The sequence below is a fragment of the Labeo rohita genome, chromosome 15 (genome assembly GCF_022985175.1).
Source record: "Labeo rohita strain BAU-BD-2019 chromosome 15, IGBB_LRoh.1.0, whole genome shotgun sequence".
NCBI lineage: Eukaryota > Metazoa > Chordata > Actinopteri > Cypriniformes > Cyprinidae > Labeo > Labeo rohita.
In genome coordinates this window covers 11,974,601-11,988,217 of record NC_066883.1, presented here as the reverse complement: position 1 = coordinate 11,988,217, position 13,617 = coordinate 11,974,601, and the positions used below count along the sequence as shown (strand labels likewise).

Here is a 13,617-nt window from a genome sequence, read left to right as displayed (position 1 = left end):
GAAGTGAAAATCCTACTCATTTTCTCCATTTCATTTTATTACCTTTTTTTTTTTTTAACAATATCGGAAACCCTTTCCAGAAAATCTACCTTGAGCTCCAAGATGTTTAAGCGCTGATAGAAATTAATAGTAATAATTTTATCTTAATTTTATTAGTAGCAGTAGTAGCAATAGTATTAAAAACTTACGACGGCGTTTTAGTATGAGAATAAAGTCAAAATGTTTCGAGAATAAAGTAAAAATTATGAGAACAAAGTCAAAATGTTTCAAGAATTTAAATCACAGAAATTAAATTAAATAATATTTTGAGAGTATAGCCTATATTGCGCATGCAAATGGCCTGGGTTGAGAGCACTGGGAGAAGTTGCCAGGCCACCGGAATCTATTTGAATATTGTTGTGTCTGAGCGTGCGCATCATCTTACTGGAAAAAAATATTTAATGTCTTCGACTGCGTTCATTATTTGTAGTGTGCCATGTAGTGAAGCATTTCGACTTTATTCTCAAAACATTTAGACTTTTTTCTTGGAACATTTAGCCTTTTTTCTCTAATCGTTTAGACTTTATTCTTAAAAAAATGTATACTTTAATCTTGAAACATTTCGATTTTATTCTCATAATTTCGACTTTATTCTCAAAGTATTTCAACTTTATTCTCATAGTATTTTGACTTTATTCTCATAGTATTTCTACTTTATTCTCGAAATATTTCGACTTTATTCTTGAAACATTTTCACTTTATTCTCATAATTTCAGCTTTATTCTCTAAACATTTTAGTTTTTTTCTTGAAACATTTTGACTTTATTCTCGTGTTTTCAACTTTATTCTCAAAATATTTCAACTTTATTCTCATAGTATTTCGACTTTATTCTGATAGTATTTTGACTTTATTCTCGAAACATTTTGACTTTATTCTCGTAATTTCAACTTTATTCTCAAAGTATTTTGGCTTTAATTTTGTGGTTTTAGATTTTAAATGTGCACTAAAATGCCGTATATGAACTAAAACATTCAATATGAACTATTAATTAATTATTGATACCATGAATAATATTACTGACTGCAAGACAAAACAATAATAAATTTCACAATTTATGCAAAAATAAGCATCTCCCTAAAAATTGAATATATTTATGTGATTTATACTTCCAGAACTAAACTGCCACACTCTTTATAGTCTAATGTTAGCATCTAGTCACACAAAATTGTGACAAACAAATACGATTCTTTTTCGCAATGCATCCTGAACGACCCTGATCCATAAAAGGGACATGCATGTAACATTTACAGTACTATAGACTTGTGCTGCTGTCTATTAAAATATACTGTACATCAGTGTTTCATGTGTACGCTAGTTTACATATATGAATCTAGTGCACATGATGTAAAATTCATCATTAGCATAGTACACGCAAAGCCAGATTTTTCTAACCATGCCCCTGCTTTTTATTATTTTTATTTTTTGGGGGGGTTAGTTGGTCCACAAAGTAGCGACACTGACCCGGGCCAATGTTTTACACTTTAAAAAGAAAAAAGAAATGTTGGAGACAGAACAACAACTACAAACTATTTGAAACACAACAACAAACATACACCGCATTGACAAGTGATTACCCACTACAAATAAATTTTTATCCGTAATAACTTCTGGAGATAAACTGCGCAAACTCTGGACAAGGATGAAACTTTCTAGTATGTCTGTCAACGTCTGCATTTGCACACATTATCAGTACTGAAGTATATTTTTGACTTAACTCCATTTAGCCTAAAATGTATACCTATGATGTCTTAAAACAATGTCCAGGTAGGCAGCTCACTAATCTTAGCAACATATTACTATTCATCACAACAAAACATCTTTAACAGCGCACCTGGTCTCATATATGACTTCAAATTGACAGAGAATATGCAATATACGAAGCTACCCGACATTTAATCAACTTGGAAAGCCTAATGTGAAGTTTATATGCAAAACAGATCACTCAAACCCACTTGAGTGTGCAAAACCTCAGTAAACATCACATTCGGAGTGCGCTCATGTCTGGTAAAGGCCAAAGGTACGAGAAAGAGGAAGCAGTTTATATGAAGCTAACGGCAAATTATAGATTTATGCCCGGGAGTGAGCGCAATAATAGTTAGCGTGGCTGAGAGCAACAATGCATTTAGTATTCATGGAGGGGAAGTGGATATTTTTTCAGGTCACCATCAACTGGACACATTAGAAGGTCATAAAAGACATCAGCGAATCAGCATTCACAGCACCCCCCTCTCATTAAAGTCCCAGCACGCTAATGGCAAAGCTAAAACACCGCATTCGGCTTTCCTTTTATCTCTCCGGTTTTAGATACTGCTTTTGCAGAACGGCTGGAATATATTAGCGACGGATCAAATCGTCACAGGCAGTCTCTCTTAATTGCACGAATGCAATCAGTCTCTCAAGCGTATCTGAAAGATGTGCTGCTTATCCCGAGTCTGTGAGTTGAGCTCACCCAAAGCTTATAATAGTTTGTCTCATGTTAACAAGTACATGTAATAGATATGTGATTTAATATGAAGTAGGCAAGTGAAATGATCAAGTGTGCAGGTCCACACTTCAAAAGAAACTAATAAGCACACAGGTCATGTATCAGGGATGATTACGATTTAATTGCGTTCAAGCCATCAAAAGTTTTAATACAGTTCATTTAGGGGAATCATCATGGTGAAAAATATTTTCTTGTTTCATTTGATATTCTTTCTTTCTTTCTTTCTAGTTATTTATTTAAAGCAGCAGTCAAATAAGGAGCATTATTAGGCACTCACAACCCAAATTTAAGCTTTAATGCCAAATATCTACTTGTCAAGACACAAATCCAAACAAGACAGTGTTGTTTGCTTCACTTTTTACTCCAGGGATTCAAAATCATCAGGGGTGGAAAAACGCGATTCGAGCCCTGTAGGGGGGTCTAGAGGCAAATTTGAAAAATATCAGCTTTAATGTCAATTTACAGTTAATTTTAGAAAAAAAGCATACAGAGGGAAAGCATACAGCTCAGTAGTCTTCTGTTTGTTTTTTACAAAGTTCTTTAAAAAAAAAAAAAACCTCTCTCTTCTTTACTTGTCACAAGCTACATTTACACTGTTGTTTTTATGGAACCCATTAAATATGACTGTACATTAATAATAATAATAATAATACATTTGTATTAAAATATTTATATTTTAATTTGAAAAAATATACAAATGAATGAAGAAATTATATTAAATGTATTAAATAATACATTAAATAATACGATAGTATAGTAATACTACTATCATACGGTGAAATCTGAAAAGGTACAAATAAATTATTATAATAATAAGGATTACTTAAACAATAAAATACTACTACTACTACTACTAATAATAATAATAATAAAAATAATAATAAGCACTATTATTATTATTATATAAATAAAATAAACAAATCAAAGAAATGTTATTTATACTACATAATACTAAATATCTTAATATATGGTGCTTATACTGTAAAATTTCAAAAAGTTGAAAATAAATATTTAATAAAAATAATAATAATGTTATTGTTGTCTTGTTTTAAAACAAAGCTTTTGCAGCACTACCTTAAAAGACTATTATGGTCCACATGACATTTATGGCACTTTCGTGGCTTTTATGTTACTTTTTTGGGTCTGAAAGCCCCTGGTTGCAAAAAAAAACATTGTATGGAAAACAGCAGCATGAACATAATTATGCATTTGTTGTTCCTCAGAAAAAAATAACAACATGTAGTTTAAAATGACATGAGGCCAGTCTTTTCATGTACAGAATGGATTTTGTATCTGTCTACTTTATAACAGATATGAAAAATGCAGGCTGCTGGCCGAAGGTAAATTCTGTGGAGACATGCAGCAATCAGAAATGCATTATACTTTAATAGGCAAATTATAATGTCATCAATAATGGTTCACTTCTGCAAATTAGGCCAGATTGCTTTCACGGCAAATGCAAACCATACCGGAGTCTGAGCAAAACCATAACCCACGCAGACTTGAGCGCAAGTCTACATAAGTCTAAAAAAAACACCAGTTCTGTCACTTAATTGCATTTGCCAGCACTAGTGGCACAGAAATTATACACATTTCTTTTTTTTAAATGCACTTGTGGTTTAATCAAGAAGATCCGACATTTGAAATCTTGTCCTGCTCACCTTGCCTGCTGAACTCATCGGCTTCATGGTGCACCATGTCTTTGACCCGGCTGCCATAGGCCAATCTGGAGTCCTGGTCAAAAGCTTTGAGGGTCTCGCTGGAGCTGTAGGACTTGGGGTTGAGCTTGCCATCCTCGCTGTCAGCTGAGGAGCTGGTGTACCGGCGCTCCGTGTCCCGCCTGGAGGTCAGGGAGCGATAGGGTCTGCGTTCTTTTACTTCCATGGCAACCTTGTCTCTTGTCTCAACATCAAAGGGAGGGAAAGAAGCTGGTTCAGTCCATATGATTCTACAAGAACAGACAAAAAGATTCGGTTAGTGTGAATACTGCTTTGTTTCTTAATACTGTGTGGTTACCTGGATGATCTACAACTGTTTTTGTTTTGTTTGTTTTGTGATGATTGTTAATGAGTTCCTTGTCTGTTCTGAACAGGTAAACTGAGCACTGTTCTTCAGAAAAAAATCCTCCAGGTCCTGCAGATTCTTCAGTTTTCTAGCATCTTTTGCATATTTGAACCCTTTCCAGCAGTGACTGTATGATTTTGAGATCCATCTTTTCACACCGAGGACAACTGAGGTACTCAAACACAGCTATTAAAAAAGTTTTTCAACAGAATGATGTCCAAATTGTTCTTATTTTGTTGAAATATCTTTTTTTGTCCCCATTTAGTACTGTCCTTCGGAAGCAACAGAAGACATGTTGATGTTTCCAGGAAGACAAATTAAATACAATTTACCTTGATCTTAAAATTCTAAAAGTTTTCACCCCCTGGCTCTTAATGCTTCCTTAATGTTTCCTTCTGGAGCACCAGTGAATGTCTGAACTTTTTTTAATAATTGTGTTTGAGGAAAATAAAAAAAAAAAAAAAAAAAAACAGTCTAGATCATCCAGGTAACCACATACTGTATTAAGAACCAACGATTCCCAAACTTTTAAAGGGATTATTTTAATAATTTCAGCTTTTTTTTTTTTTTTTTTTTTTTTTTTTGGTCTTGTGGACTATATGTAAACATCTTTTATGTAAAATAGCTTACTCAGGACAGTACTCAGTAAGAATTAACATGCATTTTTTTTATCATCTCTTATTATCAATATATATATATATTTTAATAACTCACATTTTCACAGATTCTGCAAGGGCTTCCCAAACTTTTGCATGCAACTGTATCATTACAACTGAAAAAAAAACTTTTAATATATTTTAAAATGTAATTTATTCCTTTGATGTCAAAGCTAAATATTCAGCATCATGACTCCAGCATTCAGTGTCACGTGATCCTTCAAAAATATTCTAATACGTTGATTTGCTACTTAAGTAACATTTATAATTATCAGAGTTGAAAAAAAAGAAGTGCTGCTTATCACTTTTGACCAATTTAATGCAACCTTGCTGAATAAAAGTATTATTTTAAAAAACAACACATTTTTAATGACTCATTTTAAAATAACAATTAATTTAATAAAAATAACTGCACTTGGTATTCACATTTAATCATATCTCTTCATAGAATTAGATGACCCAGATGTTTTCTGTGCCACTCAGTATGACAGGCAGCTTAAAAAGCATCTTTTTCTACTTCCTTTTTTTTTTGGTGACCCTAAAGGACTATAGTTTAAAAACTGAAGATTTCTGGACAATCTTTTAAAATAGTTCTTCCAGCTGGCGTGACATTACGCAGCACTGCAGCATCTCAAAAAACAGGATCCATTTTGATAAAATACAGCTCAACAAATCTTGTGGCAGTAAACTTTACAACTCGAATCCCCCTCCCTGTGTTTTTAACATGCCTCTGAGATAAACGTCGCACTTACAGCATTTTTTTTTTTTTTAAGTGGCAGGTGTCCTTCTGTTCAGTCTGCGGTTTATATGGCGAGTCAATGCAACGTCAATGCAACAATATACCTTTATGACTCGAGTATCAAAACGCAGCAGCCAAAAATGAAATCTGGTCATCATTTATTCCCTCATGTTGTTCCAAACCTGCATGACTTTCTTTGAGCTCAACAGCTGATGTCTGGCAGAATGTTCAGGCTGCTCCTTTCCATACAACATAAATGGATTGTGATTTACACTATCAAGTCCAAAAGAAAAATTACTGAAATTTCAAGACTTTTTTTTGTTTAGTTTTGTTTTTCCTTTTATAAAGCTATTGTATGACTGAAACAGTGCACATATGCTCTTTTTATTCGCCGTGTCTTTTCTGTTGCATGGAAAAGAGCAGCTTGTACATTCAGCAAAATCTCCTTTTGCATTCTATAGAACAAAGAAATTCACATAGAAAAGAAATGATATATAGGTGAGTAAATGTTCATTTTTTTTTGGTTGCACTGTTCCTTTAACACACAAGGAAAAGGAATCTACATCATCGTCTGCCTCATTAATAGTCTAGCCTCATCTCAAATCCTCATTACAAAGCATACAGCATTGTCAGAAACATTAGACCTTCATAATGCAAGCTTGTACACAATAATGCATGCATCTCCATAACTAAATGACACTTTGTAGCATAGTGTAAATACAAAATGGCCACATGGAGAGAAATATATTTGTCTACGTGCACAGTGCCACTAAGAGTTCACGCAACCTGACATCAATTTATAGGTCCCCTGATTTTCCACAGACAGGATATCGCACAGAACTGGAGCAGCGGAGGAGGTCTTAAACATGTCGATGTGGATTTATGAAGTTGATTAGAGGTTGGGTCATTGTTTTCTCTGAGGCTCACTTAAGATAGTGAGGCTCCCCCGCTTGATTCATTTCATTTCCTGGACTTCAGCTCAGATCCACATCAAGTGTTTCTGACAATACAAGGTTTACTATCTGTAATGGATTAAACCACAGGCCGTGCAGTTCTCAGACATTACATAGCAGCATTTTATTCATCCACTGCATCTGCTGATGGAGTGTGCAATGTAGTGTTAAAAACGGAATAAACAATAAAAAATAATCTGACAGAAATCACGAACACAGCCTTTTGTCTCAAATTGAAAAGAAAAAAAATATTTAAACAAAGAAAATGAAGCATATTTTCTGTATTCTAACATTGTTGTTGACCATTTTCTGAAAATAATAATAATTAAAATAATAATAATAATAATAATAATAATAATAATAATAATAATAATATGTGACCCTGGACCACAAAACCAGTCTTTATCAGCACAGGTATATCTGTAGCAGTAGCCAACAATACATTATTTAAAAAAAAGTAAATCTATAGTATGAGTATACATCATGCTAGAATTATGAATTAAATCAAATATTTCAATTAAATTATTTTAATTAAAATATTTCTATTAAATTCTCTGAATCTGATTACAGTAATGAAACAGAACGTAATAACACGTAACAGTAATGAAAATATTTAAAACTTTATAAAACTTAAAATATTTAAAACAACTATTTAAAAAATTGTACTGGATTTTTTTATTTAATTTATATTAATTATTTTTTAAATATTTTCATTTTTAAATAACTAATTATTTTTAATTATTTCATTTTAAGATTATTTTAAAAACACTGGGTTACATGTACTGCAGTTTTTGTTTTTTTTTTCCAGATTACAGTAATTGTCATGTAAGTAATGTAGTAGTGGAAAAACTGTGAATAAAAATTATATATTATTAAGGTCATTACAGTTCAAGTATAGATAATGCTATAATGCTGAAATGGACTACATATTTACATTTTATTTTCATTTAGAATTTTTTTTTTGTTTAGATTTGATGAATTTGGAATTATGGGGAGAAATTTAAAATATCAAAATAAAAAAAAAAAAAAAAAAAAAAAAATAGTCCTGCTAAATTGTCTTATCCAAAATATGTTGTTGTTTTTTTTCTTTAAATTTTGAGGTTAAATATGAGACCTGGACATGGCTTTGTGAGATTGACCCGAGCCTCCATCTCTGTCTAAGCTGGCAAAAAAAATAAAAGAATCACAAGTCAACCCACGCATCAAAAATAGAAGGCTTAATCATAATGGAATTTGGTTCTAGATCCTCTTAAAGCAAAAAACCCCAACAGCACGAGTGGGACAATATGGCCGACTCACTCTCAGCATTTCCCAGCAGATAAGCTCTTTAAGACCACTGTAATATAAATGTGTGGCGCTGCCGCAATAATCCACAGTAAACTATATCTAAACCCCCCCCTTAAACAGCCTCTTTATTGCCAAGCCCATTGTGAAGTCGGGGTCACCTTTTGTATGGACTGGCAGCTGAAAAGATGGCCGTGATTAATGACTTGGAGACCTCTGCTCCAAGACCTCCACTGTGGACAAAAACTGCTTTTCTCCTAAAGACCCGCAAGAGCACTTCAGCTGGCGGGCCGGAATCTCCAAACCATTTGCTTTTAGGTTACTAATTTTTTAGCATTTAGAAAGAGTCTTCTAGCTTATGCTAATTCATACAGAGACAAAAGAGCCTTTATGGCAGCACTCGAGGGGCTTTTGTTAAAGTGCATTGTCTTAATTTCCAAAAGCCTCGGTTCAATGAAATCGCCACGTAGTGTGGAGATTCTGCGCATATGCCGTGCTCCTGAATATCCGAGGTCCCGCGTGTACAAGGGTGTACCTTTGGGGCCATGGGAACGCTTTCCGTCTTTTCAGCCAAGCAACAGCCGTCACTTACGCTTTGACAGCTGATGTCTAGTGCAAATACATATCTGTGAAAGGGAAGATGCGTTTGACTGACGTCTCTCTGTGAAGAACTTCAAGAGCGAAACTATTTTTGCTCTCTGTGTGTTTCTCTATGATAGTGTGTTAAGCTGTATGAATAATCTGGAAAGAAAAAAAAAAAGAATAAAAGTCAGAGACGTCGGCTCCTATCTAATCCCTAGAGCCCTGTGGTGGGCAAAAAAAAAAAAAAAAAAAAACACAAGATATGTCTAAAAAAGCTGACAAAAGACCCAATTTCTGTCCTTGGATTTGCTGAACTGGTGCTCAGAATGTTAAAAAGACAAAATATAAGTAAGAGATGAATCAGAGAACTGCAGATGACATTTTTCTTTACTGTACACTGTACTGTACACTTAAAAAAAAATACAGACCTTTTCTATTTATATTTTTGCCTTAAAATGTATTAATGCTTTCAAAAGAAGTCACCTAGGCTACATTTATTTAATCCAAAAATATAATAAAATATTGTGAAATATTACTACAATTTAAAAATAACTTTTGTTTTAATAATAAAAAATATGTAGTTTTAAATATATTTTAAATTGCAATTTTTGCTTAAGAGTTATTTCTTTGATTAATAAAAAGCCCAAAAACATTTATTTAAAATGCAAATATTTTGTAATATATATAAAAATGTATGTCACTTTTGAGCAATATAATGTGTCCTCTTATTGACAGTAGTGTATAATATATGTATCTTAATCAGATGCAAACTGAAAGTAAAAATGCAGTGCAATGTAATACAGTAACAGCTAATTAAAACATAGTTGATGTTTCATATGCAATTACATGGAGCAGTGGGCAGGGTTATGCAAAAAAAGGGCATAGTATTTGCCTGTGGCTCACTTCTCTGAACTCATTCATCGATCAATTGGCTTTTTTTAGAAATGATATTTATGTATATTGTTAATATTGTTAGTACACCCAGTCTTATATATTGATTTTGGGAGCTTTATTTTGTAAGCTGCAATTGAACAAATAATTCACTATTCTGGAGTATTCAAGAGCTTAATGAAATGTTATTGAGTTGTTTGTCGAAAACGCTCTCTGTTGTTCAGGTTTTGCTTTGTTTCCTTTGATTTCCCTTCATTTTAAACACAGCTGCAGCAAAGCACTCTGGGGAAAGTAGCAAATAACATATCCACGAAACAATCTGCTGCTCAGGTATCAGTTTCCTTATACATTCAATGCTATCGATCAGTCTGTATTTGAAAAATATTCTTGCACAACCTGTTTCCTGGTTTGGAGCCAAAAGGTATAAAAAAATAATGTGGGAAAAAAAAAATATGACACAGTATGGGCTGTTTCCGAAAAGGGAATTAGGTGACATTTTGACACCTCAACATATGGATCAGAAAAACAATGCATGTTTGAACATCTGCTATGTAGGGTCTTGGTTAAATGTCATTAAAGTCAACATGAAACTGCATTCATTGCAGTAACAGGACTTTAAAAATCATATTTATAAAGAAATAATAGTGAAGGACTTGATTTTATCCACAGGGAATTGATGAATGAGTGTTAAATGTGGGCGTAATATGCCAGACAAGAGTCAGACGTCTAACATGAGATAGATTATGTTGGTAATACAAAGGTACTTTGATTTATGTGTGTTTCTTTAACTTTGTGCACTTTCATGTCCCTAAGGTTGTTTTTATTAACTAACAGATTTAACCTTAACCTGTAAAAATAATTATTTTATTTTATTTTTTATTTTTTTTTATTTTATTTTATGCATTAACTTTCTAAAAGTCTTTGTACTTGTTTACCAAGACGACAGTGAAGAGCTTAAGAAAAAGAGATGCATATGATGCAAAAAAATGGGAAATTATAATTTAATAGTTCGTATTTATGATATAAAATGACAAAGCAAGATAAAGTATTTGGTGATTTTATACTAAAAAAAAAATTGAATTTCCATTACAATGTGATATTATTTAATAGTGTGTATTGATACTTAAAATGCTATGCAATTCACCTTAACAAGACAAAGTGGTCAGTGATTGTATACCATAACACATTTAAAATGTAATTTCCACCAGAGAACACTATATCAAAAGCTATGTCACTGAGGAAATTTACTTTATTTACTATGATGGCACATGAAAATGTTTTTTTTTTAAATGTTTTTGTTAGTAAAAAGGAAAGGAATCTAATCATTTACTGCTCTCTAAACTTAAACCTGCCAACTAGCAACCAACTTAAAATAAATGAGCTTGGAGGAAAGAATATTTTTAATGCATAATTTTCCAAGCTCTAACTTTATTATTTAGGGTATAAAATTACAGCTATGAAATATGCCTAAGCAGGAGAAAGTATTCAACGATTTTTTAACAAAAATGTAATAAATGTCATTTCCATTACTGAACACTATTAAATGCAATACGTCATTTTGAGATGTAATAAAAATGATAGTGTTGTGGGAATTTTCATAGCTTTCAAAGAATATCATGGTCTTACCATGTCCAAAATGGTTTATGGTTTGTTAATAAAAAAGGAAGCAGTGTATCATTTACTTTCTACTTTCTAAAAATTCAAATATGCACCAACCAGTACAGCAATTTAACATAAAAGAGCCCAAGACTCGGAGTATAGAGTGTCCCTACAGGGACCACGCAGGGGGGTACAAGGTCCCAGGCCTGCTGTGGTATTATTCAGGCTCCATGTCCCAGGCTGGTGGCTTATGGAGCCCTCCTACTATGGCTGAGATGAAAGGGTGCCATCTATATGCAAATGGTTTCGTTCTATTCTTGCTACAATTAGTGTGTGTGACAGTGTGAAAGTGAAGCTATTGAGTTCTGAATGCCAGCGTGGTCATCTATCTATTGAACTGTTAGCGCCTTGATTTGTCAACATTCTTAATACTCGCCCAGCTCAATTGTTTTTGGTGATTAAATGGCATTGCATATTACATAGAAACCTTTCAGAGCATTATGCCAATCAATATGGTTTGCTGAACTACAACACAGACACAAAAAAAAAGAACATTTCCGGACTTGTTTGGCACAGCTGGCAAACTAGCAAACAGGATCATTTTGCATCTGATTTATGACACATGGGACAAAACAGGCTCCTTTGAATAAACATATGATGTGTTCTTTGCAGCTCAAGAAAGATTTCTTATTATTATCAATGTTGAAAACAGTTGTGCTGCTTAACATGTTTGTGAAAATCGATAATTTTTTCAGGATTCTTGAATGAATAGATATAAATGCATAGATCTGGGCACTAAATCACTAATGATAATTATCACACAATATGAATTTTCTCGATAAACGATAACAAGAGTTCAATAAATGTTCGATATAATGTTTATGCGGCAAAGGCGGTGGTTTTAACTGTTATTATCATGATCTATGAATGATACTACGGCAGAGCAATGGTTAAACAAAAAAAAAAAACCTCAAACAGTCAGAATAATTAAATTTCACCATATAAAAATAAAGTTGCTACAATTTTTAAAGATATTACTGATTTTGATAATGAACATAAATCTACATTTGCATCCTAACTCAAGCTACTATCAAATGTGTATTTCTAAGAGACTATTTTTTTTTTATATTATTATTATTATTATTATTATTATTAATATTAGGTAACACAAACCTGTTTCTTAATTTAATACAATATTACACATTAAAACATGCAGAACTAAGATTTTTTTTTTCTGTTAAGATATTTATTTTGTGAAGGAAAAATGACTGGAAAAAGTGTGAAGAATTCAAAAAAACATTAAGTGTTTGTCATGTCCTGACCATAAGGAATATTTTAAAGCCACACTTAACCATCAGTTTTTTTACAACTTTCACGTTGTAGCAAAATTCTGCCTTTAAACCTGAAAGAAATCAAAATTTAACACTTCTCATGATAATTATCGATATCGACCGATACGAAAAAAATTATCTTGATAATGTTTTGGCCATATCACCCAGCCCTGTCAATACATATATTACTTTTAAAAAAATAAGTCTTTACTCTCACTTTTGATTAATTTAATAATTTTTTTTACATTTATTTACAAATGTATATATCCATTTGTTATTTAAATAGCTCTAGGGAGGTGTAGATAAAATTTCTCAAGAATTATAGTAGAATCTAAAAGGAATAGGTGACCCAAATAAGAAAAGTCTGTTTAGAGGAATGTAACCAAAGAGTTGCTGGTCCCCATTAACTTCCACAGTATGAAAAAATAATAATACTATAGAAGTCAATGGTGACCAGCAACTGTTTGGTTATCAACATTCTTCAACATATCTTCTTTTGTGTTAAGCAGAAAATTACTTTTAAATAGGTGTGGACAAACTTGAGGGTGAGTAAATAATGACAGAATTTTCATTTTTGGGTGAATGCTCCCATACAAGACATATTTTTCTGTGGTTTGAATAGACTTCATCTATCACAGAGTGAAAAAGATCAGAGAGAGCCAGCAGGTTTGCACACCGCTGACTCAATGGCACATGCTAATGCAGCAGGGGTCAGATTGATCAGGAGACTTCACCTTGGGAAAATGAAATGAAAATAGATGCAGTATGTCCTGCTGAAATTTAAGAGGTTTATATGAAATCAACCAGTGTTATCCAGGGGGTCAATAACCACATGACATCACATGAGCTAGAATTCAGAATTAATTCAATATCTACTTTCTACTTTTAAAAGGTTAGAAAAAATGACCACAGATCAAAAGATTACTGAAGAATGTTTAATTATTTACATGTTACAAAATTTGTCCAAAAGCAACACTGGCTCAACCAGTGGTG

General features: G+C 32.7%; 1 protein-coding gene across 6 annotated transcripts in view; it reads right to left on the bottom strand.

Annotated features, from left to right (window-relative positions):
- Positions 1 to 13,617, bottom strand: part of tenm4 (teneurin transmembrane protein 4) — a 243,565-nt gene that overhangs the window by 172,377 nt on the left and 57,571 nt on the right. For all 6 annotated transcript variants that reach the window (XM_051128614.1, XM_051128615.1, XM_051128616.1 and 3 more), the window contains exon 2: positions 4,187 to 4,473. In XM_051128614.1, coding sequence (XP_050984571.1) covers positions 4,187 to 4,409 — 223 coding nt within the window. In that variant the 5' untranslated portion in view covers positions 4,410 to 4,473. The remainder of the gene's footprint in view (positions 1 to 4,186; positions 4,474 to 13,617) is intronic.